Raw genomic sequence first — 27374 nt, 5'->3', positions numbered from 1 at the left:
TTTTCTGCATTTTATGACTTTAAGAAGAGTTACACAGGTATTTGACGTGACGTGACATGACAGGATATGACACAAAGCACAGAAGTACCATCAGTGAATGCTGAATATACATAGCTAAGAGGAGAGATTTTTCTGTAAGAATGCAGTTTTAAAAATTGTATCCCTTTCTGACCACGTGCACGTCTTTAGGATTAGTTTTGAAACCTTTGCTGGGCATCTGAGTACATTTATCTCTATATTCTTCAGTCTTGCTTATCATGAGCTGCTTAGTCACAAGCATTGCTCCTGTTGATGAGGAGTGCTGTGGGACTAGAATAATTCTCTCTGAAGAAGCACTGGGAAGCTCAGGAACGCCAGGTTCCCTCTGTTCATCACATTGTAGCACACTGGTAGGACAAGTCTGTGGCCAGCTGCGGAGTTCCTTAATTTTCTGTTTCACTTTGTGAAGAAACACGATGCATCTGTATTGGAACAGTGCTGATGGCTTGGCAATACAAGCGTGTTTAATTTTTTCCACTTTGGTAAAAGTTAAGGCCCGCCAGAACAACGGAGGGCCCGAAATACTGAGACCTCAGGTACTTTCAGATTAGCTTTGAGCCCTCTTGGGAATTTGCACAGTCGCTGAACTTGGCTGTCACTACCAGCGCCCGCCTGGGCCACAGCCTTTGGTTTCCCCCTGTCCAAGGGTGGTGAGACAGGAGGGCTTTCCCTTGCTCGTTTTCACACGCTTTCCTTCTCTTTCTCCCGGGTTTGCTGGGCTCCGAGCCTGTCCCGCCGCTCCCGGGTGACCGCCCCGAGCCCGCGGGGCACCGCGGCTCCGTGAGGGCGGCCCGGGCGGGACCCGCCTCCGCGGCCGGCGGGGCGAGGCGGGGCCGGGCCGGGCCGCGGCGCAGTGTCCGCCCGGGAGCAGCGGGGCTCGGATCGCCGCGGGCAAGGCCGAGGTGTGGGCGCTGCGCGGTGGCGGCGGGTGCCGGGAGCGATCCCCGCCGCGGGTGCGGGAGGGCGGCGCGGGAGTGGGGCTGTCCCCGGGAGCGCCGGTGTGAGGGGGCGGCGCGGCGGGGACGCGGTGGCGCGGCGGGGGCATCTCCCGCGGGGCCGGGCCGGGAACCAGCGGCGGCCGGGGGAGCGGAGCCTGCGGCGGGAGCGCGCTTGGAGAAGGAGCATTTGAAGCACGCACAAACGAGGGGCCCGGGGACACGCGTGGCGAGGGCGGCGGGAGGGTCATATCATATACATACATAACATATCATTGTTACTATTATTGTTATTGCCCATGTAGATCAGGCTGTTTGTAACCGTAATGAGCAAATCCCTTAAAACCCTGTGCTGTTTGCGTGTTTGGGGTTTGTTTTTTTGCATTTCTGCTGGTGCTGACACCCCGGTTTTTCGGTGCCCTTCCATTTTGTACTGAAGGCAGGCCCCGGGCATTCTGGGAGCTCGGGCAGGCCACGGTGCGGCGAGGGAAGATGGATAAATGTGGTGGAGCGCCAAAGGTGCTGGGGAACAGTTTCCCTCTGCATCGTTCTTGGATGTATTTTCAGCGTCGCTTGGGGAAATGTGCTCTGACGCCGTGGATTTACTTTGTTTTTGTTGTGTGAAACACCGTGTGCTTTTTGCTGTGATACAAAGTTAAAAGTAGTAGGACAGTTCTGTTAAAACGTGTTAACAAGATTGTTAAAGTAAGCAGAAACAATTGCTGTCCATTTCTGAGAGAAGCCTTCGCTGAGTCGCTGTTTATCTCGAACTGGACTGTAATGTGAGAGGAGGGAGAGTTACACTGAATTAATTTCCCATGGTCCATAGACCCCTGTGCTAGACCCAGTGACCCAAGCACTGCTTTAGAAAGGATAAGAGAGGGAGCAAAATCCCATCACCACAGCAGACAGGTGCAGGCAAGGCTAGATTTGTTTTCACTGAGCAAACAGCTGCTTACCTCCATCCTGCCCACTTCCTCACCGAGGATGTGCCTTCAGAGGAAGTCTTCTATAGTGCTCTTGGCTCATCAAGTTCCCCTTGTTCGGCAACAGCTGACTGTGCTGAACACAAGATGAGAGATTGTTAAAACTGAAATCAAGTGAATATTAACATTTTTATTACTATTGTTAAAATTATATCACAGGAAGTAAGTTATTTGTAACAAAAAAAATTCATTTATTTCGGTCTCTAGTGAAGCTAAGACATCCTAATTCTGTGGATTCCTAGTCACTAAGTGCATGGTTGAAGCACTTGGTGAGGCAAAAGCCTGGTTCTGTGCAGAGCAAAAATTGAATGTGCATGGGGATGTGTTTTTTTTTTTTTTTTCACGTGCATTCACTCCTCAGTACCTCTTAACTTTCTGGGTTGATAAAAAATGTACCGTGTCCATAGGATTGTGGGTTTGGTACGGTCTCATTGGAAGGAGACTTCATTAATTTAAACCTCCCATGATAAAAGCAGAAATAGTCCTCTCCTTTTTGTCACTACAACTTAATCTTTGCCTGTGAGTCATGCTAAAAGCAATTTTTAAGAACAAGGTCTCAAAGGGGAAAAGTGCATGTTCAACTCGGTTTGATCACAAGTTACTGCTGGGTAGGAAGATCCTGGTTAGTTCGAAAGCTGAAGTGCAATTATAATTGTGCCATTTTACACAAAAAAGAGTAGGCAATACTAATTTTTCTCTTCACACAGTGTAGTGTTCATAGTATTGTCGCACACTCCTTCTATCCCGGTAGCTGCTTAGGGAAATTTGCTAGTTCGAATGAATTGGTCTAAAATTGGTCTAACTCCTTGTGTTATTTCAAAGGAGTACTAATTTCTGTGACTAAGTGTTGTTTCTGCAATTGCATTAAATATTTTGGTAGTTTGTACTTTGATAGTTTAATAAGCAGTTATAATGGAAGCCAAATGGTATAATTTATCATCTTAAGGTATGATATTATGCTATTGTGAAAAAAAAAATAGAAAAGGGGGTGAAATTGTTTTAAAAGAAACTTTCCACGGTAGCAATATCGTGCTGTCATTGCAGTGATGCTAAAAAACAAGGCTATTAAGACAACGTTGTTGTCAGAATTTTGGATTGCAATGATAGCATTAACTAACTTTAATGTTTTTTAAAGGTCGTCTGTGAGAAGGGGAGAAATGGCTAAAGCCACCCAGTTAATTGACAATGAAGTCTTCCGGGCTTACGCCACTTACACAGCCATTGTTCTTCTAAAAATGATGCTAATGAGTCTGATAACAGCGTACTTCAGGATCACAAGGAAGGTAATCATTTGGAAATACTGGCTGGGAGAATAGATTGGCGTTTGTACTGAAATACAGAGATATCACAGCTATGTCTTTTCAGCTTCCAAATACTGCTGCTATTCATTTTCTTTCTCCCTGTTCTAGAGAGATTCTGAGTGTGGTGCTCTGCTGGTCTCAAATGGATGATGTTTTTAACCTAATTATGAGATAATTATGGAACTGAATTGTACTTGCATTTGACTTACTCTACTCTTCTAAAACATTTCTGTTATTTTTAAAAAAGAGTTTTTCATAACTGTAATTTCCATTGTCTTCTGCAGAAAGCTCATGTCCAGGGTACCCAATTTATAAAGCAAAAAAAGTGTGATATGGAGCCATATTACATGAATAACCAACTGGTAGGGTCAGAAGAGGGGATAGATTTTTATTCACCTATAACCCTTTCATCCAGTAATTCAAAAGCTTTTTGCATTCTCTCATTGTTATAGTCTTCCCATTGCAGGTAGGTCAGTATCTGAAAAGAAATTTTTTTTTTCTAGAGTGAGAGGCAGGCTGAAAATTGGATTTTCAATTCTGAAAATACCTGAAAACATTTGAAAATATTTGAAAATCTGTGGTCTGGTGTTTAGGCTAGATAAAAATATGAAAGATCCACTGAGGTTTACTAAATAGTGTAGAAGCTGCATCTACCTTAGAAGAAAGTGCTCATGGGAAACGTGTTGTGTTTGCACTGTTCCTGGTCTTCTCTAGGCATCTTCTCATGGTCTCTGTAGGAAACACTTGGTCCTTGGCTGAAAGAGCCCTGAGTGTGCCTCATATGGCTGTTTTTGTGAGATCTGCTTCTGCAAGATGCTGTGTGCTTCAAGGATTTTGGTGCAGTCCTTTTGTTGAAATGCTGCTTTTTGTTCCTGCTTGTTGCAAGAGAACCCAGCTGAACTGCTCTGTGGTTCCAGGTGGATGTAGATGACAATAGGGCCTTCATTAATTTGGAGTGCTTGGTTTTATTATGTTAGTAATATTACAAACACAAAAAATCAGTAAAGTAATTTTAACTTTCTACTTATTATAAATATTCTATTTAAAATAAAAAAAAGTCCTGAAAGAAGAAAACAGAGGAAAGCAGTGAAGCAAGAGAATGCAAAGTGTTGCTGATGATACTGTTAACACACCTCTAGAATTCTGAGGCTGAGGACAGTTCACAAATAGGGATCAAGGCTGCCCTAGGAAGCAATCATGTAGCTCTCCTAAAATCAGAAGATTTTCTTGACTTATATCTGCATAGCCTGAACAGTCCACAGACTGCATATGTTACTACATGTGTCAGCAGGGAGAGATCTGCTGCAGTCTGCACTGCCTGAATTAAATGTTGTTTTCAAGTAGTGTCTTGCAGTATTTTGAGGTACTAATGGGTCATATAAGTGTAAGAATTTATACCTAAGAGGAAAGGGAGACACTTACTTGGTCATAAATGAGGATGAGAATAAGGCTGTTGGATGCTATTGATGTGTAGACTTCTGTAGAAGGAAGGGATCCAAAAGGACTTTCAGATAATTTGTCAGGAATGGTGAAAAAGAGATTTGGGCAGTACAGACCTTCTACCTTGTAGGTGCCTGTGTTCTGCCAGCCCACTGGCTTTACTGCAGGCTTGTCCATCTCACAAGAAGGGTTTATCTAAATGCATAAATTACATTATATTAATTTGTCAGCACACAAACTGTACAGTCTGGGCTCAAGAAAACAGTAATGCAGTGAACATTGTGTTCCCTGTGCTTTTAACTTCAGGTGAGTTAAGTGGTAAAAAGAGTGACCTTTATAGCAAGCTGTCTTGACTGGATAAAACATTTTGGCTTCTAATGTCTCTTGTGTTCTTGTGTTTGAAACAGGCATTTGTCAACCCAGAAGATACAGCATCATTTGGAAAAGGGGAGAGTGCTAAGAAGTACCTGAGGACTGATCCGGATGTTGAACGCGTACGCAGGTAATGCACAGGAACCTTTCAAAGTTATTTTAAATAGCAGAATAATATTGAATCAAGGAATTTATTTCACCCTGTTCTCTGTCAAGCCTGTGTGTGTTTTATGTTGCTTTATGTAGTAATCTAATGCATTAATTAGTTTAAATGAACAAACCTGTCCACATTTAAATGGTCAGTGTGCATAGTAAAAGCAATAAGCCATTGTCTGGTTATAATAACTAACTCTCGGGTAGTGTCCTTTCTGCACGGGCAAAGTGATGAGAACACTGTAACATATGACCACAAGTCAATGTAGCTCATGGCAAAATTTTCTGTTTCCAAAATCATAACTTTCAGGATGCTGTTTGATACACCTGTGCTAACAAGGAGAGCTTTAACAGAATGCTTTCCACATCATAATTCTTTGATGAGGCTAAGTTTATTTTTATACCAAAAACTTGAATGTGAGTGAACTCTTCTCATTTAAACCTCCATTAGGGAACATCTTGAAAATATATACCAGCTCTGATTTAAGAACACTGCATCCTTGCAAATGACAGCTGTTGTTTCATAAAGTATATTTTTGTATGTCTCTTATGCATTAAAATCTTAGAAAGAAGAGTCTAATCTCAGTGGGCTGTAAAGATGTTCTGCTCCTTCCTTTTCTGCCCCTGAGTAGTTCATGGAGTTGTTGCTTAATTTCATGGGTGTTACACAAAAATGGAGACCTTTTGGTGAGGGGTAATTCCTTTCTCTTTGTACATTTTAAGAGGCCAGCTAAGTTGAGACTAACTTTATGACCCATTTAACTCAAATTGGTATGGCAGAGAAATGACAACCACCTCAGTCATTTTCACAGATTAGATTTTTAAAACACTGTATTACCAAATCCTGTGTTGCTGTTTTGTGGAGTTTTTCAGACATCCCCAGATCTAGTAACTCAGCTTGGTTATAGTTACTCTGTTGGTGTTGCAGCATCCATATTTTCCTCCCAACAATGGTTCTTAGTGGATGTTTACTATATTTTCTTCTGCAAGCTTCATGGCAATAGATAATGCCACATAGATTTAGCATGGCTTCTCTTCTGTATAAGTGACTGGATGTGTTCTGTTTATGGATATAGAAAAAAAGATTGCTTTCTTCAGAGTACTTTTAGGGGGAATAAGAATAAAAAACCTGGAGGGATTATGTTTCCTTGTAATGATAAATACATTTAAAAAGCACCTGCAAGACAGTGCCATGACCTGATTCCAGCTGGCTCTGAAATTTGACATCATTAGTAAGGCTTAGACATTGTTTCAATCAGTAAATTTGGCTGGAAGTATAATTTATCTAAAGAGGTGACAGGAGCTGGGAAAATTTAGGAAGGTATGTGAAAGAATGCTTCAAGATACAGAGTTCTCAACACATTTTTAGTAAATTACACTATGGTTGCAAAATTTCAAACATTTTTTCAGCTATTTTAGTGCTGAGAGTGAAAAAAATGAACGAAAAGCGTAACTGTCACACCTGTTAGATGTTCAAAAATAACCTTCTTCAAGATGATGGAACTTCATGAACATTTGATAGAACGGTTCCTATGTAGGATGTTTCATATTTTCTTTATGGAGACCACAAACTGGATTTATGGGATTAGAGTAGATCAACTGGGCCATGAACTCTAATAGTTTGTCACAGGCCTCCAGTTAATTGATGTTAATTGAGTGAGGCTCCAAGAAAATAACAGCTACCTCTCTTCCTCCCTGACTTCACACTCTTGCACACCCAGGTGCACTCAGACACCTCATGTAAGTCCTTAATATTATCAAGATCCTGGGGAAAAACGAAGACCTTTCATACAGAAGATTAAAAGCTTAAAAACGTGGGATGCAGCAGGAGAGACCAGCGTGGTGTCAGGTGAACATGCCAAAATTGTTTCAGTAGCTGAATCAAGTCCCTTCTGCAGAGGAAGCCAGGAAATGTTTTAGGGCCTGAGTAGTAGCATGCTCTGAAGATGCTGAAAAATAATGAGGCTTGAAGTGGTTTATTCAACAAAATGTAACACTTTAAAATAACTTTGCTTCTTTCTCCAGAGGCCACCTGAATGACCTTGAAAATATTGTCCCATTTGTTGGCATTGGACTGCTGTATGCTCTGAGTGGCCCCGAGCTGTCCACAGCCTTGCTGCATTTCAGGATCTTCACAGGGGCTAGGATCCTTCACACTTTTGCATACTTGATCCCTCTTCCCCAGCCTGGCAGAGGTTTGTCTTGGGCAGTTGGCTACTCAGTGACCTTCTCCATGGCATACAAAGTCCTGAAGACAGCGTGGCTCCTGTAGCAGAGCTGTAGCTTCCGTGTCCCCTTCGACATTCCACACAAAGTTTCCAGCGCTGTACGTTGATGTCTTGAGTGAGCCAATGAGTCTTCTGTGGTAACTGGAATTCTTTTTTTTTTTTAACAAAAGCTTTTTGTTCCTGTTCAGGAGTGTTTCTTTTTGGAGGAAAAAGAATCCTTCTCCGTGTATTCCCTGTTCATGGGTTGCACTGCCAAATACTAGATTGGATGTTCCCTTTGTGATCTGTCAAGTGCTTACAATTCTAAACATGCAATGATGCTGTACTGATAGCCTGTTTGATAATTTTCTACAGATGCGCTATTTTTGGCTGTAGCTCTGAAGTCTAAATCAATAAAGACAAGATTTAAAAAAAAGCCTGTTTGTATTTTTGTTTTCATTTTGACTCTTCTCACTGCAGCCAGCAAATAGCATGTCACTATGTATCAGGAAGAGATTCCAATCATAGAGTTCTTTGAAGAAAGCTTACCTTAATAATAAGATATAACCAGTAATGCTGGTCTTTTTGTAAAAAAATCTTTGATGAAAATGTTTTTATAATCCACTTTGGGATTAAAAAACCTAAACCATTGCAGCTCCATTTCTTTCAGTTGAATAGATTAAAAAGAAAGAAAGTATTTGTGCTAAATTCTGTTTGGAGACTCTGGTGAAAATTTGAAGTAATTATTTCCGTTGGAGTTGCAGCAAACGTAGGTTTTGTGACTGGATAAAATGTAGACCCTTTGTAGAGGATTTTCTTTTCATTTTTGAATAAATTCAGCATAAAATGAGTGACACTTGCAAATGTAGATATCAAGTACTTCAGATTTACATATATAATTAGTTTGTGTGTCATACTGTCATAAATATGTTTCTGATAGGAAATCTTGCTCTTTGCTTACATCTTTCTATGATGTATTAGTTTGGAATATATTCTTTAAAGACTTTTCCTTGGTTTCTTTTTGTTTGGTTGGTTTTTTTGGGGTTCTTTAGTAGCTCTGGCTTAAATAATAGCGTGAGATTTCAAGTGACCCAGAAAAACCTTTATATCACAGTGTGCTGGTAATTGAGAAGTTTTAAATGGCAGAAGTCAGAGCACAACACATTTGGTTTCCTTTCCTACCCCAGAAGCTGTGCTCCTAAGGGGTGGCCCAGAGAGGGGCTGGAGAGTTCCCTCTGCTGCCTCCATACGTCAAAGATTTTGTTTTGCTTTTTGCATGGGAGCAGTAGTTGTAGTACTGCAAGAAGTAACACTGAAGAGCTTTCCTACCTACCCACAGTTGTGAGGTGGAAGTTGGTGCAGTGTTATGTAAAGCAACTCAGAAGGGTGGCAGAAGGGATAGGGAAGAATTCAGAGAGACTGGTTTAATCCAAAGAAAGAAGATTTTTGTTACAATTCAAGTGTAGTGTTTAAGTCATGTCTACTAAGGAAGAGAGGGTGGAACTTGAAATCAAGATGTTAACATTGATTTACGAAAGGTTAAATCTTAACTAATGGGTAAAATAAAGAGCTGGAACCTGTAGAAGGAGGATGAGAGGAGATGGTGATTAAAAGTTGAACATTGTGGAGCTTCAACTCCTGACATGGCAGAGTAAGCACACATCGGCACCTCTGGGTTAGCAGAGGCTCCAACAGGAAACGTGGGCTTTTGTTTCTTCTGCCATCTTTCTCCACCACTTCCAACCTGTGCTGTTTTCCTCCTGTTCTTTCTTCCTCTGCTAGCTTTTTATGGGCTCTTGAGAGCAGCTACCTTGGAATGTATCATTGTAACAAAGGCCATCAGCTCTTCTGGTTTGAGAAGGACCAGTGATGGAGGGTGGAGGAGCAAGGCTGCAGCCTGGAACTGTGTCCCAAACCAGTCGTTGTCACAGTCAACCTGCCATCTCTCATCAGTCTGTGGCTGCTCTTTTTCCCTTATATCACAAAAACAGCATCTAGAGCTCAATTTCCCTCACTACATTGTAGCTTGTCTCTTATTACGAGCTGTGTGTCTTTCCATCCATTTAGAACAAAGGGAATGTAGCCATTGTGCAGAGGGCCCATCTGAAATTCAGCAGCAGAGCGAGTCCTCTCCTTTAGCATGGAAAAGGCTCTTCAGACAAGCCCGGTTGTCAATGCCAGGCATATGCAGGAACAGCATTTTTAACTCCTTCTGCATCAAGCTTCTGTACAGAGATCTCATTCCTGGAGCCTTTCTTTAATTCTGTGATCTTATATTTGAAACATAACTAGTTTTAAATCCCTTCCATTTGCTAAGTGGTTTCAAAGCTCAGAACATACACTCGCTATGTGCTGAGAAGTAGAAAAGATAGATGGAAACCCTTAGAAATACCTAGAGTGATTCAATATTATTCTGTGTTTCTCTTGCATTTATTTTAAACCTATATTTTATTTTCCTTTGCTCCCACAAATACCATCTGTGCATCTGGGCGGGGTACGTGCTCAATCTGGGAAATGTGCCTTACCAGATTCCGTCAAACGCCGACTGCCAGCTCCGCATAAACTGTGTTGGAGTGGTCCTTGTCACACAGCTCTTGCATTTCTCTGGTCCCTGCCCTGGAGAGGTGCACTGTACCTGTTGTACAGCTGTAAATTTTAGAAGGCTGGCATATTTCAGGAGAGCTAGCATAGGAGAAGGAGTGTGTTAGTGGAGTTTATTACTGAGCTAAACTGAATTTTCACCTTTTAAAACATGCACATGTGGATTTCAGACTGCTGTTATCAAGTTCTCTTGCAAAATTTTTAAATGAAGTAACCTGTAAATGATGAAACAACTGACTGTTATCAGCAGGTGTGCTGCCTTTGACCTGGTGAAAGTACAGAAAGGGCTGGTCTATGGGAGACACGTAAAAAGAGGTCAAACCGTCATCATCTGTGCTTCATTTCTGTTCATTATGCCCCTTATTCCCATCACCAGTCTTGGGCAACCAGAGAAACTGCAGGGTTTCTTCTCTTTGCTCATTATTCCTGGCATTTTGTGTTCTTCTCCCAAGTACGTTTTGTATCTTTGAAGTGGCTCTGACAGTTGACCGTGAAGCACTTCAAAATGCCAGCTGATGTAACCTGGTTAGCTGACTTCATCTCTGAGGGAATTTCATGGGCTGCTTTGTTTTCAGAAGTGTAAACCTGAGCAATTCCTCTATTTATTTTTTGTCTCTATGGGTAAATGCTTACACACCTTTGGCCAAAATTACTCTGTGCTGGTTTCCTGGCTGCAGACACATGCACTGAAGGCAATGAATTGTTGGGAGAGATGGTGACTGGTGAAGAGCTCTGAGCTAGGACTTACTGTTTGATCATGACTTTTTGTCCTGTCACAATGAAGAATGTGTTTAAAACCATAAATGATACATTAAACATTTCCTTGAATTTTCAGAAACAAGTGTATGTCTGAGCTTCACCGCCTTCGAGGTATTTATTTTGAGAAGCTGGGTCAATGTTTTTGAAAGTGATGGAATTGCTTGTCATCAAAATACAGAAGAAGAAAAGCCTGGGCTCTTAGCTCAAATCACTTTGGGATTTGGAAAAATTCTATTTACCTGAAGCCAATTATTGCTTAGCTGTGCCTATTCCTAGTTATTTACAGAAACAAATTCAATCTAGATTTTTCATGGAAAATGCTTGTAATGGATGTAATTTCTAAGAGCAAAAAATAAAAAGCAAACCTTTTATAATACCTTTTTTAAAGTGACTAGAATGTCATTATTCAAGATAATGGAGTTTTCATTTCAAGGTTGAGGTTTAAGAAGAACTTTTCTCTTTTCCAAACGTTGTCCTGCCAACTGAGATGGCACCAAGTGCTTTCTGAAAGGTTGTATTGACATGTGTTAAAATACTCTCATGATTAAATGTCTCTGGCTGGTGGACACTTAGAAATCTAATACCTCTTTGTGATTCACTTTAAGTGGTATTCAGGCTTCCAAGTCTTGATTAGTGACTCCCACTCATAGATTCTGAAGGCTAAAATAGATCATTAGTTCCTTCAGCCTGACCTCTAGTGGAAAAGATGCCATGGAGTGGCTGCCCTTCTGCTGAGGTTAGTTCCATCACAGCATGGCTTCCAGAAAGGTGTGTGATCCTCATTCAGAGACTATGGAAAACAGGCATTGATTCACTCTTTTCCGTGACATTGGTTCTCTCTGGTGTATATGTACACTAAACTTAGGCTTTAAAACACCATAATTTGTTTTTGTTGGCTTTTTCTGTTGTTTTGTTTTTGTTTTTTTTTAAATTGAGGCAGTTCTTAATAGATTATTGCAGTGCAAGGTGGAATATGAACTATTTTAATCAGGAACTTTCCTCCTACAAAGCACTCTGCTCCAGTTTGGCAGTGACCATATAACCTCCAGAACTGAATGCTTTTACACGTGGTTCTTTGCTGGCAGGCCCCGGTGTGCATCACTACTGACAGCATCTTTCTTTTATTCTCCTGTGTGCTGGAGAACTTGGAGAGAGCTTAAGAAGAGGAAGTTCCAAGGTACCTGTCTTTTTACTACAAAAAAACCAAACAAAAGAGACAAAAAGAAGACTGCTTGTCCCGTGGGTACTGCTTGTCCAGTGAGGGGGAATAAATTCAGAAGATACTGTCAGTCCTGTAGAAAAAGTAAGGAGGGGAAAAAAAGGGAGAACCGAAGGGAGGGAAATCCTTTAATGATAGCTTAGAACAGCATCAAGGAGCAAACTGGGTGAAGACTGGTAGATGAAGAGTGGTATGAGAGGCAGGTATCTTTCTGCTTAATAAAATTGCTTTACTATCTGTTTAAAACAAGTTAGTTTTTAAGAATATTTTTCTTTGTGTATCCAGTCATTAAATATCTGCAAAGAGGATTATAAATACCTCAAATGAGCATGGAGAAGACCTGTGGGCTGTGTAGCTGATTCTGTTTAATCAGTTTCCTTAAGGCACCTGTGGTACACAGACCACTGCAGTGGGAGACAGCACTTGACATTGTGTGACTATAAAACTGCCCCCAAAATGGCATCACAGCTACAACAGGGAAAGGAGAGTTACTTCCTTTTTGCCTGGAAAGTCTTATAAATGGCACTTTCTTTCAAATTTATGGAAAAGAATTCATTTTCACTACAATACTTTTGTGGAAATCAGAAAAGACCTTCAGAAGGGTGAGTCTGGGAGCTGGGCAGAAAGGGATCAGCTCTGGAGGTTGTCCCACATTTCTTGGAAGAATTTCTGGGCTTCATCTCTAACCCTCACTGTAGGAGCTGTAGGGATTAGTGCATGTGGAATTGCCACAGAAGTGCTCAAGGTAGGTTTAAATTCTTAATCTCTAAGTATCTAAGAGACCTAAATAATTGCTATAAAGGTAGAACTTAATCTGCTTCCTTTTCTGATAGAAAGTGACACTAAAACCTCAATTTTCCTTAAAGAGCCTGCAGTTATGTTCTAGCGTGCATGACTGCCTCATTTATTTAATACTGGCAACTATACAGTGCAAAGTTGTTTACTATGGGATTTGCACATCAAACCAGGTGTGGTCCTTTTTACAGGCTGCATTTCTCAGAGAGCAGGGCTGGCAACTCCCATTCTCTTCATGTGAGAGTTCCTTCTGTGCTCTAGGAAGGGTGTTTTCATAGGGAGTTGTGAGTACTCTGGTACTAAAGTTGGCTGGGACCATGCAGCTCATGAGCTTTTGTTGTCTCTCTAGCAATTTGGAGTTTGCTGTTGATCTCTCCTTGTCTTCAGCTGGGAGAGGGTTCCAGTGCTGCTGATCTGCCTCGTTAGTTGACAGATGGCTTATTCCACTAATTTTGCATGAGTACTTCATGGTGATTATAATGACATGTTCACTGCTAATAAATGATAAGCACTATCTTATCATTTGCTCATTGGGTGAGCGTTCAGAGGTTTTGTCAAACTGAAATTCAGTTTCAGTTGATGCTTGGCCCTTGGCTGGAGTTTCATGTACCTACTTTCAAGGGAAATGAAATTTATTCTGCAGATCCTCTTGGTTTTCCTGGGGATTATTTTGCAAGTGAAAGCCAAGGTACAGTTTCCTTAATTGAATCTGGGGTTCAGTGGCAGCATTGTTTGAATATGGCACATTCATTTAGATTCAGTTCATTTAGAGGAATCCAACATTGTTCAAACAGATCAGACTCACTGAGAAGACTGTTAAATCTTTTATTTTGCTTCATCTTTCTGCTTTGACCAAATGCAGTTTTGTGTTATTGACACTTACAGTGGCAATGTGTTAGAAAAGAATAAAATACATGGATTTCTCCTTTCTGTTATTTTGGTCTTCCCGTCGACCTTTCCTCGTTCCCAATGAGAAAACCACCAGTTATCTCAGATCCATGGGCATGGCAGTAGGTTTTTCCTCCCTCTGCTCATTCCTAATTTCGTGCATGGTACCACTAGATGTCCCTCTTTGGCTTTCTTTTATTAGATTTCAGGCCTGGACCTGTGAAAAGTAACTGTGCTCTGCATCTCTGGCAGATTAAGTTGTAAGGGGAAAATATTTTGCTAGATTTAAAGAAGACATTCATAATAGATATTAAGGCAAAAGAGTGTCCCTGTACAGTAAACTTGTACTAAAAAAACTTCATAGAAAAAGTGACCTTTGTGAAAACAGAATATGTAACCTGTGGCTGAAACATTAGCATGTTTTGTACTGTTTTTCTGTTCTAAATTAACAAGGCACCAGGTAACTGCAACATCTGAGTTCTTCTACCGAGGTTCCTAGAGAACGATGCAATTTGTATTTTAATTGCCTGCTATTGTTTCTGATAGGTAAACACATTTTACGATTTGTATTTAGCAGTAGAGTAAACTGAATGGGACTGAGGCTGTGCAAAAACTTGAACTGAGTAAAGAAGCAGAAGTAAAACTCAGAAGCTGTGTCTGTCTGCCACAATATCCAGAGGAGAGACTCAGCACAAATAGTTTACTTGAAATTACCTTGATAGGTACAAAATTCAACTTGGGAATTTAAAGGTGCTGTAAAAAATGTTGCTTGTATTTGAAAAAACTGGGATGCTCTATAAAGCAATGTGTGCACAGCAGATTTACTTGTCACACAAAATGCCAGGGAAGTGGTGGGGGGCATCTTTGAGTGATCCACTTGGCACAGAGGTGGAGTACAGTGTCAGCATAATGAATAGGAGCTTGCTTGGTGGATGGAAAATATTTTAAATTGAGTTTTTATTTAATGGATTTGAACTTTTCATGCCCAATTACCTTTTTGCTGAAAGAGAACAATAATAATAATAATAATAAAGTGCAAAGGTTTAGTTTCATTCTAGAAATGGGGAAATGTGCTTGGCGAGCTGTCAAAAGGCACAGTCAGATCTCAGGAGCTTGGAGCAAGGTAGCTAATGCTCTGGAGTGAATGTCCATCAACTTCTTTTGTGGCTTTATGTGTCCTTGTAAATGGTAATGTGGCAGAATGGGATGAGTCGTGTACAGGGACAGATGGCAACAACGAGTCGGTTAAGGTCAGAGGAAGGATGTCCTTGCAAGGGGGTTTATATTATTTCTTTAATTTGTCCAGTTAAGTCCTGTAGGTGCATGAATTATGGGGGAACCCACCCTCCGAAACAAGCTAGCAGGATTTAGGGAAACTCTTCCAGGATATACATAAATAAATCCTTCCCACAGAAACCTTAATCCACCCTATAGCAGGAATGTAAGAAGGACGAAGTAAAGCAACAATCCCTGTGAAATTCTGTAGGTATTTTCCTTCTGGAGTAATAGGCTGTTCTCAGTGAACTTCCATTGCAGGAATATTTATCTCCAGGTACATGTACATGGCTGAAGAGAAGGTTGGCCCTGATGTGTTCAAGTGTACTAAATAAAAGTGTATTTTTATGAATGTGTGTAATGAAAGAGGACACTGTATGTAAATTATTTAGTTCTCGTTGCTATGATACCTGGATACAATGTATTGACCACACACCTAATTCAGCAACCAGTGATTTGAACAGAACTGTTCCCAGTGACTTTCACAGGCTTTGTACCTAGACAAATAATCTCTGCCATATTCCATTCATTTAACTAAGTATGTGCACAATACAGCTTGCACTAAAATATTTACTGCCAGCAACAGTGTCCAGAGAAAATACTGTATTTTGTAAAATTTCAGAGAAAAAAACCTGTCAGCTAGATGCCACCTAACTTCAGCTTTAGCTCTGCTGTAACCACTCCTAGAAGTGGCTGCTCCATTGTTTACATATTCTTGATCACAGCAAGAGCTTTATTGATGCTTGGCCTTTGACTTGGCGTTACTGATGGCTCATATGGTGCAATCCTCAGCGGGGGACATGAGAGAGCACCACTTTAAAACAGACCCTGCTGGCCATGTGGTGCTGTTTTTGTTCTGTGCACTGCTAAAAGGGCCGCTGTCAACTGGAAATCTGGTCAATTAAAAACAAACAGGCTAATAGGACATGTCCCCAAGTCCTTTCACCAGTTTCTGTGGGATTGCAATCAAGAGTATCGTGTTTTCCTCATTCTTGTTGGTGGCTTTTTCTGTGTGTGTGTGAAAGCAAACAACTTCACTGACATGGAAGTGAAGGAGTGGATATGACCAAACCCAAAGCACACTAAGTAAATAATCCACGATTTCTTTGTGTGTTTCAGAAAGTGGGATTAAAAGGTATTTTTCCGTTAGCTCTTTCTGTTACTAAAAATTTTGTCTGAAAATTTGTATGGAATGAGCTCAGCTGTAGGATCGACAAACTGAGTGGAATTTATGGCAACCTCTAAAAATAGTAATTTTAGAAACTGAATAAAGTTTGTTAGCTCTGAATAAACATTTTAAACAGTTTTTGAAACAAAAATTTTTAAAAAGTCATTAAATTTCTCTGATTAGAGAAATCAAAGTATTTTCTTTTGTAGAACTCGACATTTTAATACTTTTACAATGGATGGATTTTCTACGCACTTACCTGCAGATAGCATTTACCTATGTTTTTACAAACTTCTCTTTTATCTAGGACCACTCTCTCTAATTTAATAGTTCCAACAATTCTTAAAATTGGAGTCTGGAGCTGCTGTTTGACCCGTGTTTGGTCACACAGTGGGCTATATACTGGGGAATGCCGTGGATGCGGGAAAGGGGTCGTCATTAAGGGACTGATTTGGAGGCATTGAGGATCATCAGTTTGCATGGGCTGCAGGGCAAGTTGGCAGCATCCAGCACTTTAGTTTGAGGGTGGGCTCAGGTCAGAACTAGTGGTGTGGGATATTGGAGGACTCTTGGGCTGTACTCTGTTCAGAGCACCAGATGACTTCTGGAGAGCTACCCAAGCACCACCAACAAATGCAACACAACCTGTGGACAGCACATATTACACCCATTGAAGACCAGGGATATCAGTGCAGAAGATACCAACTACTCAGTCATACACTGAGAACCCCATCACACAGCTGAAATAATTTTTCAACTGCTAATTTAACTGCTGTTTCTCTTCAAAACAGAGGAGAGAGAAAATTCATGATCAAACTTGAAGTTTTAAAGTGAGACTAGCAAACATACCAGAGAGTGGTCTGAGAGCCTCATATTCTCCAAGGTGTGGGCAATGCAAAGTCCATTGCAGCCTTGGCAGAGGCAGCTGATGGAGTGGTTAATGATGCAATACTTTTTTTAGTAATGTGTCTCATTTGGACACCACAGCACATCCTGTTTGTATTTCATCTCCTTTCCCTGGTATTTTATCTATGTCTACTTTGCTCGCATTTTGACCCAAGGGACTTGTATTTTAATCATTTGCTGTTCCTACCTGAACTTTCTTCTACATACTTAATATTACTTTACTTGGGACTTGAACATATGGAACAGATATTTTTAATTCTCACAGTTAACGCTTGACTGCTTAAAAGATATATTTTTCTACTTTCAAAGAAAGCATTTAAAATCTCCTGTATTATGCTTGCTACCCAGAAAAATGTTTAGTGCTGACCAGGAATGCATACAAAGTGAAACATGTTTGATTTTTTTTTTGGTCCCTGGCAGGACAATAACTGACTTTAGTAAATGAGGAAGTTTTATCCAGTGGGGTCTTGAAGCTTCTTTTCAGGAATGTAGGATCATTTGGCCTACTCGTGGAGCTGTTTTATGCTGTTGGGGAAGTACCAAACACTGGCAGGTATGTTTTGTTAGCAGGACCTTGGTGCTGTGACAATCAGGTTACAGGTAGCTCTGACCAAGAGTAGCAGTTACTTGCTTCTGCTCATAAAATCTAAAATGTTTATAACTGCAGCACCAAAAGGCCTGTATTCTATCCCAATTCTATTTTTGACCAAGTCAGGTAACAGGTCTGTGCTTCTGTTTCCAGTCTCCAAACTTCTATTAATAAAATAATTAATGCTTAAACAAATGCTAAGTGCTGAAATTGCCTGTTTACATGTTGGCAGAGTCGTATATCACACACACTCACACATAAGAAAAAACGTTCAGCTGCAAGATAAGAGGAGACGTAAAGGCAAAGTGCCAAAGAAAATGTAAAGCAATGTGATACCTTGGACTTGGAATTGGGAAACTTCTTCTGCTTTGGACGTGAGACACAAGCTGGGCCGCTTCTTTTTGCTTTGATTTTGTTTCTGTCACCTTTCTTTTGGGAGTTTTGAGCAAGTGACTGTATCTTTTTAACAGTGAGGTTTGTACAGAACCTTCTCTAACAGGATCATGTTTCTGGTGGAAGCTGCAATTTTAATTTGTTGCTATAGGTGGTACTGTAATATTAATACATCATATAAAAGAATCATACATAATATAGAAGAATAATACATAATATTAAAAAAGAAGAGGAAATAATAAAAAGGTGAGAACAATCAATAAAATGAATGGTAGCAAATGCTGATGATTCATACTAAGTTCCAGCTGCGTTGATTATAAAGCTTGAAGGGGACATAGTCAGTTTCATGTGGTGGCTTTTAATCTGAGTAGTGCATGTCTGTAGGATACTTTCTCTGTTTTCAGATCTCTTCCACCAAATCTCACAGAACCACAGTTCACACCCTGCTCCCTTCTCCTCACCTGGTGACTGACTGCGACAAAACCCTGAGAACTTGCCAAAAAGATAACCAGGAAAATTTGAGGTAAGACATGAAAGTTGGAAGATGCTCTTCAAAATGAAGAAGGTTCTTGATATTTAGGGAGCCAAAAAAAGTTTGAGTGGAGTCTCATCCATAAGACAAAATTTAATCTCTGCAATCTTTTCCAGCCTCACCTTGAGCAGCTTTCCCTCTCACGTAGCTTTTCTAGACTGTGTTGCTTTACTTACAGAGAAGCACTACTTAGTTTTCCTTCATTTTATAATATTGCTGTTTTCAAGTCCATGTAGTGGTTAGAAAGTCCAAAGAAGAACTCTGAAATAGAGTAAGACTTGTGCAAAAATCCCTTCTGAGAGAGTTCTGTAGCTCTCCCACTTCAAGTTATTCTTTGTGATACATGTTCCTTTGGCCAGAAGTGTGAATGTCGGTATCAAGCTCTCCAGCTTTTCCTTGGTTACTAAATTTGGGAATGCAGTACCATGAATCAGTATTCAAGGCAGCTGGATTTTCTCAAAGCTGCTATTCTGACAGGATAATGCTTACTGATCTTCTATAGCAGCATCCGTAATAACACATTCTCGAGGAGCAGTTACTGTACAATAAAGGTGATTCTTTAGGCTGTTGAGGTCAGCATGGGTCTCCTGCCTTGTCCTACAACCCCAGTGTTTGGAGTTCTCCCATACTGAACAGGCTCTGAGTTGCAAGGGAGCAAAGGATAAGTTGTGTGAGCCAGCTCAGCCTTGAACATCTCCAAGGGTGGAGTCTTCACACTTCCATTGGCAACCAGAAGCATTAATTACTGAAGTCCTGTTATCAAAAGTTATTTACCGAAGCTTTTAAAAAATAGGATTACCTTCTCTCAGCACTTCTACTGGAGATGACCAAAATGTAGAGGGGCCACTTTGTGTGTATAAAGGAAGGAACAGAAGGTGGGAGGGAGAAATTTTCTTGAGGCTTAAGGTCGTCTCTTTTTTTTTTTGAGCTGTCCTGCTGTGAGATGGAGAGCTACATTCCTTGTAATCCCTCCTGGCTGCCACACCATAGACGTACAGGAGTTCCTGTACGGAAGATCTGGAGAGATAGTGTCCAAAATAACAGAGTTCTGATGAGCTTGTGCAAAGCCATGCATAGGGAAGACAAGATGTAGGTTCAAGTTCCAGCTGATCCACCGCCTCCTTTTCCCTTAGACCAGTAATGTGGGACCTCAGTTACTTGGAGATTCACTACTTAACTGGAGCAAGCCTGTGCTCTTCTCTGCTCCTCATTCCTGTTTAGTGCAACACAGATGGTGAAACCTTTACCTGTTTTGCTTACCTGTATCCCAGGGTCTTTGGGACAGATAATATTCCTAATTATACAGTAATTCACTTGCAGGCTACCATGACATTAATGATAATAATAACAGGAACCATCTTTCAGCACATGATTGTGCATTTCAGCATAGACAAAATGTTGTAGAGAAGGTATTCCACAGTGCAAAATGTTTATAGTAAAATCTGAGAGGTCTGTCTTTTTGTGGCATGTGAGGTTTTTCAGATATAGCTGTGTTTACTCAGTACTGCCTGTAAAATATATTTGAACCTTCTCCCTCAAAATATGCTTCACTGCATCACTATAATATCCTTGTGAAACAAACATTTGGATTTTTTTAACATCCAAACCCATCGTTTCACAAGGCTTTATACAAACGGGAAACATAGTTAAGATTTATTTATTATGTAAAATGGCAGGGATTATTATGTTCATTACTTTAAAATTGCACAATGCTTTTACATTAGGATCAATTTTAGAGCACAGGATTAGCTGCTAAACTACTGGCAGTTTTGGTGCCTTATTACCTTCTATTATATTTTGAAGTAATTTTCATTTATTTAATTTAAACTTCTGTCATTCTGCTTTTTCAAACCTTAACGTCTCTGCTTCTAAAAATCCAGTTGGTGTTTTCTATCTCCACTGCTAAAGAGGAGCTGTTATTAAGTGATTCGATGGCTTGTTTAGTCCCTTGACTATTCCAAGGCTCACTTTGCTTAATTTAACTACTGTACTTGCCTGCTCCCTCTCTCCTCCCCCCCGCCCCTTTTTTGTTCTTAATTGTTTTCAGAGTACTCAACTTCCTGTGGGGAATCAGTCAGCATGCCAGACTTCAAAGCACTTGTTACAGTAGACCAATTTGGCAATATGCTAATTTAAACCTATTTTTATATCTTTCTACGTTGTTTCTACGCAAACAAAGACCATTTTGGACATTAGTGAAAGAGGGAGGTCTTTGGAGATTTTTTTATCGCCTCAGATCTTATTGGGGGGAAAGAGGGAGTGACTCTTAGCTGTTGGAGATGGAAAATACCTGTAGGGTCTCATTTAATACATCCTTCTCTTAATTATGTACTCCATTTTATTTGCTTTGCCTGATCCAGTCCTGGTCCTTCAAGTGAATCCACATACATTGGATGTGGATTGGCTTTAAATCAAGGTAACTGGGGTACAGCTCTTACCAAAATGGCCCTGACATGTGGGGCTGAGAGGCCTCAGCTGTGCTAACCATTATGGGTTCACAAAATGGAAATATCTGAAAAATAAAGGAATGATGAATTAGGCATTTTGGACCCCTGAAATTTCTGATGACAGTGAAACATGTTGAATCTATGAAGTTTTTAAGTGGGCTGGGCAAAAACATCACATCTGTAATGACATGCACGTTTACTGACACTGTACAGTTTGAGCTATCAGGCACCTGACAGGTGAACCTAGGAGTTGCATACAAAACCAAACTTTCTCTACCTCCTCCCCGACAGTGGCATAGCAGAACAGGGAATGGGGCCTGTGGTCAGTTCACCACACATCATCTTTGCTGCTCCTTCTTCCTCGGAGGGATGACTCCTCACATCCTGCCCCATCTCCAGCCTGGGTCCCTCCCATGTGATGTAGTCCTTCAGGAACAGACTGGTCCAGCGTGGGTCCTGTACGGGGTCACATATCCTGCCAGCAAACCTGCTCCAGTGTGGGCTCCTCTCTCCATGGGGTCATCGGTCCTGCCAGGACCCTGCTCCAGCACAGGGTCACAGCTTCCTTTGGGCGTCCACCTGCTCCAGCACCCACCACAGGCTGTGGGTGGATCTCTGCATCCCTGTGGCTCTCCATGGTTTGCACCAAAGGCTGCAAAGGAATCTCTGCTCCAGCACCTGGAGCATCTTCTGCCTGTCCTTCCTCACTTACCTGGCTATCTGCAGAGCTGTTGCTCTCACCTATTCTCACTCCTCCCTGCAGGTGCAGTTGCTGTTGTGCAGGTTTTTTCTTCTCTTCTTAAATCTGTTAGCCCAGAGATGCTGTCACTGCCACTGGTGGGCTCAGCATTGGCCAGTGGCAGATCTGTCTTGGAGTTATCTGTCGTTGCCACTGCTGGACATGGGGGAAGCTTCTGGCAGCTTCTCAAAAAAATTTCCCCTGTAGCCCCTCAACTACCAAAGCTTTACCATACAAACCCAATACAGGGTGGTTCGGACATAATACAAATAAGATCTTTTGGGCTTTTTTAAAACTTAGCATCATACATCATCTCAGCAAAGTCAATGAAGTCATAGTTCCAGCTTCATCCATACTGCCTGCGTGCATCTTTGAGTTGGCTATCTGTAAAGACTTGGTCTGGATCCATCACAAAACTGTCATTAGGGCTATTTCTGGTAAGATAATGAGAGCTACCAGGTTTGTGCTTTGTGCTGGTTGCAGGGTAGAGGATAGATGATCTGGCGTGAAGTATACTGGGATGATTTTTTGAATGTATTTTAACGGGCAAGACAAGTTCACGTAGGGTCTGGAAAGCACAGCATTTTTATGTTATTGGGGCCCAGTGTGTCTTGTAGAACCATGACCTTGGATTTATCATCTACTTATAGCTGGACAAGTTTAGCTTTTCAATGGGATTATTTGATGACAGAGAGAGAAATCCTGATAGATGGAGATTCTGTAAGTCTTCAGTGACATCAGAATCTCATTCAAGGCTGTTATTAGCTTAGTGTTTTGTAATCAATGCCTTTGCAGTTCTTGATTATGGTAATTTCATTAGTGATACTGTTCCAAAATGGCATGGATTGATTTTCACAAGGAGAGTCTTGTATACAAGGAAAGAACAGGAATTCCTTTATTCCCATATTCATTTTTCATCAGCACACTGAGGAGTGCATTTTCAAACTGTGCTCTCCATTTAAGAAGGCACTTCTGTGCTGGAGGGCTTCAGCCATGAATGAGGAGGCTGCTGTGGCAGCAGAGGCTGTGTGCTCATAAAGGGCACAGGCAGGTCATGTTGTGAAGAGTTATCAGGAGTCTCTTACGTGGAGCATATAATTTTTATTTGAGAAGGCAGTGAGCATGAACTGAGTGTTGAGTGCTGGCACAAGGACCCTTCCATGAAGGCTGCAAAGAAGATTCTTGCATCACCTTCCCTCTGCAGAGGGAGCACTGTACAAATCCTGGAAAAGCCAATGTGAAAGCTACATCAGAAGATTGTCCAGCTACCAGCTGAAAAATTATCTTGATCTTGTGGCCTGAGATCATATTAAGTTCTTAGAGACTTCCATAAACTAAATGTAAGGTCTAGCCCTTTGGAGGATCTGATTTGTTGCTGTTGCTGTAATCCCGCCTTTTTGTGTGGGTGTGGTCTAAAGGTGTTCTTTTTGTTCACAATCTTGGTTGAAAAATGGAAATAAGTGATGGTTAATTACCAAAGAGAATTCTATTTGAGCTTTCCTACTATAAAGAAAAAAATTAAAGAGACATGTAACCTGTAATTTCTCTTTTAAAATAAAATTTACCTCCTTAAATTCTTATAATAAATAGTAAAAGTTGGTGGATTGTAAAGCGAAAATTCAATTTGTAAACTATAGGTTGAAATACATAAAACAAAATAATTTTTAACTTTTAATATTTTTAAATTATTTCCTTATAGCCAAAACTTCTGTCTGAATTCTGTCTCTCTGTTAAACAGTTTCAGACTCTCTAAAATGGTATTTCTCGTTAGTTATGCCATTTGCATTTGCAATATGTACATTGCTCCAGCACAGTGTTTCTTTAAAAAGTGGTTTATTATCCATTTAGCCACATCTATAAGGTGGAGTGATGCCTGCATATGCAAAAGATCAAACTATAATAACATCTTTGGAAATGGATGATAGCAGACTCTCAAGTAGCTCTCATTAGTGGAATTATATAGTTATAGCTAAGGAAATTATTATCTGAATACTACAGATGGTTCAATGGCTTCTTAGTGCAGGGACAGAGTGAAAAAAAATCATAAGCAAAACATGCTGGGAATGACTAAATGGAAAATGAGAATTTTTTTCTGATTCCTAGTAGAAATGGCTCCAAGTCAAAATGTCAGATTCAGATAGCTGCAGACCTTAAGGCTAATGAGATCTGGATCTGTATTTTGTATCTTGCATCTATAGTTTAAAGTGAATTTGAGATCTAAATTTATACATGTGATGGAGTTTAATATCATTTGAATCTCTGGTTCTGGTTTCAAAGGTCTCTCTTAAACAGTGATGGCGATGGAACATACATCTCACGTTTTGCCCTAGTCTTTAAAATCAGATGTTACATTCTTTAGGAATATGAATGCACAGAAGTGTCTATATTGTACAAGTGTAGGAAAGTAAAACAACTTCTTTCATAGTGAAAGTTTCGGTCTTGTCCAGTAGATGTTTGTTGTTATTTATTGAATTTTGCTGTATTGATTTCTGTAACTCTGACTATTTATCTTTCTACTGCAACACACATTTCAGTAAAAACTCTTTACAGGGCAAAAGGCTAGAGTGAAGTCTTTGCATGGCTTATCTCTAAAGTAGGAAGGGAGAGACTCAGAAGCTGCACCTGCAAAAAACAGTGGGGATTCTTTGATGTCTCTCTTAATGTGCTGGGTTTAGATTACTTTGTGAGTACAAAAAGGGTGAAAGGTTTGAGGATACTTTCAACTAAGTCTTAGGATCATGGTTTGTCCATGGGGTAGTTTTTAACAGAGTGGATACAAGGGGATGGGCTATCAGATGCAGTGTCTTGCGGCTGAAATCTGGTCTCTGTCCACAGAAAACTCTCATGACCCAAAGATGTGTGATATTTTCAATATCATACTTCTTTCAAAGAAAAAAAAATGGCCACAGCATGGGATATTTTTTCTCAGTTTTTTCAGCCCTCTCAAGTTATTTTCTATAACTGAGAGCACATCATCCCCCCCTTTTCAATTTTTTGTTAATTATGCAGATGACTCCAAGATGTCTTAGTGTAGAACATGAGGTACCACAATGTCATTGGAGCAGGTCCATAAAGTAGGGGATTTAGTAGGCACCCCTCAGTGCTGTGAAAGTGAAGTATGTTTAGAAGAGTTCCTGTCCTATGCCGATGAGTTGACTGTTCTTTGTTCACCATCTCCTTCATTATCCATAAGTTTTTGCTTTAATGCAGACATTTTTAATCAGAAGAATTCTAAAGATAAACCATTAAATTAATTTTTGAACTGGTTACTTTTTCAGCTGAGCCTGATCGTTCTCATTTGGAGCAAATTTATTCAGTAACAAAATGTAAAGTAGTGAGACAAAGTTTAAATTTCGGAGAGGGAATTTTAAGACAAATAGTAATTTTCTGAGTTTTGCACAGGACAAGAGCATTCAAATTCCCACATACTGTGAGTCCCCTCATTCATGCTATGAGTAATAACATAATTGGGGCTTAAACTTTACAGGGGGGCCAAATTCTGTCCCTTCATGTTCTTCCACCTGTAGAGGACAATAGAATACAGTGTTAATAGGCCCACACTCTTCTGACATCCTAATTAAACCCCCAAGACTTTCTAATAAGCTGCCAATCCTATGGCATATTTATTTTTGCAATAATGCCAGACTCACAAGGTGTATCTTTTGCTGTTAGATATTCCCTAAAGGCAACAAATGAGGTTTTTACGCTATATGACACTGCCCTTGGCTGACTAAGACCTGGTTTAGGTGCATTGTTTTTAGTTCTGACCTAGGGCTTTCAACCCATAAGTAATTGCTTCAAGAAGTTTAAGCTGATGTTACTGACGGATTCCTGACAAGTAAAGAAGTACAGTGAAGTAAGCAAATAAAAAATTTCATGGAGAATGATCCTGTGTGGTCACAATGCTGATAGGAAGCCTAAAGCTCTTATCAAAATTTTCCTTATAGAAAATCTGAAATCATTATTAAAATCAGTCTATCCCAGATATACAGCTACATAACTTGGATCAGAACCTAGCTTTGGATATTCCACTGGTTTCTCCACTCTGTTCACAGAAGGAATTGATAATTTCTGCTCTTCTTTTTCAGATAGAAATGTCATATTTTCACTCTGAATAAATGGATTAAGTATTTGTCAGGCCAATTTTGCAGCTTTCTTTCAAGAAATTCACAAACTTTTAAAATGTCATATTGCTTTCATGCATTAAAATGTCTTAAAGATCTGCCTAGGGAAAGGATGCGCATTATTTATGACTTTCCTAGATATTTTGGTTTCAAATATTTAAATCTACTAATAACTGGAAGAAATAGACAGCTGTGGTTTCTGAGGAACTTAAGAATTTGTTAGTGTGGTGACAATGAACCCCAGATAATTATAGACTAATTTATGAGCTAGTTATACAGGCTGAAAATTCTTCCTTTTAGAACCATTTTGGGCAGACTTGGTTACACAGGAATCTTCTACTACCTACTCATATCTCATTTGTCACTGTCCTATTCCCCATGTTAGGAGAAATAGGGGAGAGCAGAGTTTCTCCTTTCAACATTTCCAGGACTGCTTCTGGAAAAAGCAGGGCAGCAGTGGCCCAATTCTCTTCCACAAAGGGATGGATGTACCCCTCCCAGCAGAGGAGCTGGAGAGGACACTGATGTGCTGCTGACCTGAAAGTGTGTGAGGGACACAGGAAGAATGTCATTACCTACATTGTCAATGGTGTTGAACTGCAGGGTTCTTTTTCCCCCCCTCAGTGCAATGCCATCATTTTCTTTACGTTTTCCAGAATTCTCATATAGCGGCCACCATATTCAATAGACGATTTGAATATGGATTGTTCCATAATTGAAGCTAAGCTAGGACACTAATTAATCCCTCTTCTGCAGTTCTGTAATGAGTTGGCTGGCTTACAAATACCACTGACCTCTAATGGATGGAAGCAGAACTGTTCAGTCATTTGTCATGTCTCATAGGGCACAACTCATGCCCAATCTGCTTTAAGTTGAATAGTAAGGGCTTGTGCTTTTGAGTCAGGAGAATCTAATTTCAAGCTCAGACACTGCCAGGAATTTCTGAGTGGTTGTGGTCTCCAGCTCAAGATTAGGGTATCATTAGTGAGCCCAAACGAGTGAGCAGTTACTCGCAGGAATGAGTTAATGCTTTGCTTGCCACTGTAAGAAAGTTTGCAGTCTGTCCACAGTAACAAATGGGAAGCTGTAGGTGGTGAGAAATTTGTTATACTATATAAACAAAACATTTCAGAGCTATTATAAAAGTTGAGATTTTGGTGAGCAGAGCTCTTTATTATGTCTTTGTTCGTTGTGGGCTAGCTAGCCGTGATTCATGGAATATTACTGTACATCTGATTTTAGTAGTTGCCCATTACATCATGTTAACATATTTCAGTAAGTGATCAATTCAGCTTTTGGTATGCTGCTTTAATTCAGGTTTCATTCCTTGCCTGGTATTTATTTTTGGAGGGATGTTGTCCATCTTTGTCTGAGATCATACTGCCCTTTTTGCAGTAAACATTTTAGGATAAAATGCTTAATAAGATTTGCATTTAAAAAATGAACTAAAAGAACTGGACCCCCTCCAGCGAGGAACAAGTAATTATATCATTTGTATTGCAAAAC

At 40.3% G+C, this 27374-nt stretch overlaps 1 protein-coding gene across 1 annotated transcript; it reads left to right on the top strand.

The window, feature by feature from the left end:
* The first annotated feature begins 857 nt into the window (after positions 1-857).
* MGST1 (microsomal glutathione S-transferase 1) lies at positions 858-11169 on the top strand. The gene is made up of 4 exons (XM_039571220.1): positions 858-941; positions 3096-3243; positions 5109-5203; positions 7252-11169. The coding sequence occupies exons 2-4, from the start codon at positions 3118-3120 to the stop codon at positions 7496-7498; spliced, it is 468 nt and encodes a 155-aa protein (XP_039427154.1). The 5' UTR covers positions 858-941; positions 3096-3117; the 3' UTR covers positions 7499-11169.
* Positions 11170-27374: the final 16205 nt, after the last annotated feature.

Source organism: Corvus cornix, chromosome 1A (assembly GCF_000738735.6).
Source record: "Corvus cornix cornix isolate S_Up_H32 chromosome 1A, ASM73873v5, whole genome shotgun sequence".
In the NCBI taxonomy this organism is placed as follows: Eukaryota; Metazoa; Chordata; class Aves; order Passeriformes; family Corvidae; genus Corvus; species Corvus cornix.
Note: the sequence above shows the minus strand (reverse complement) of the source record. Positions and strands in the feature narration are given on the sequence as shown.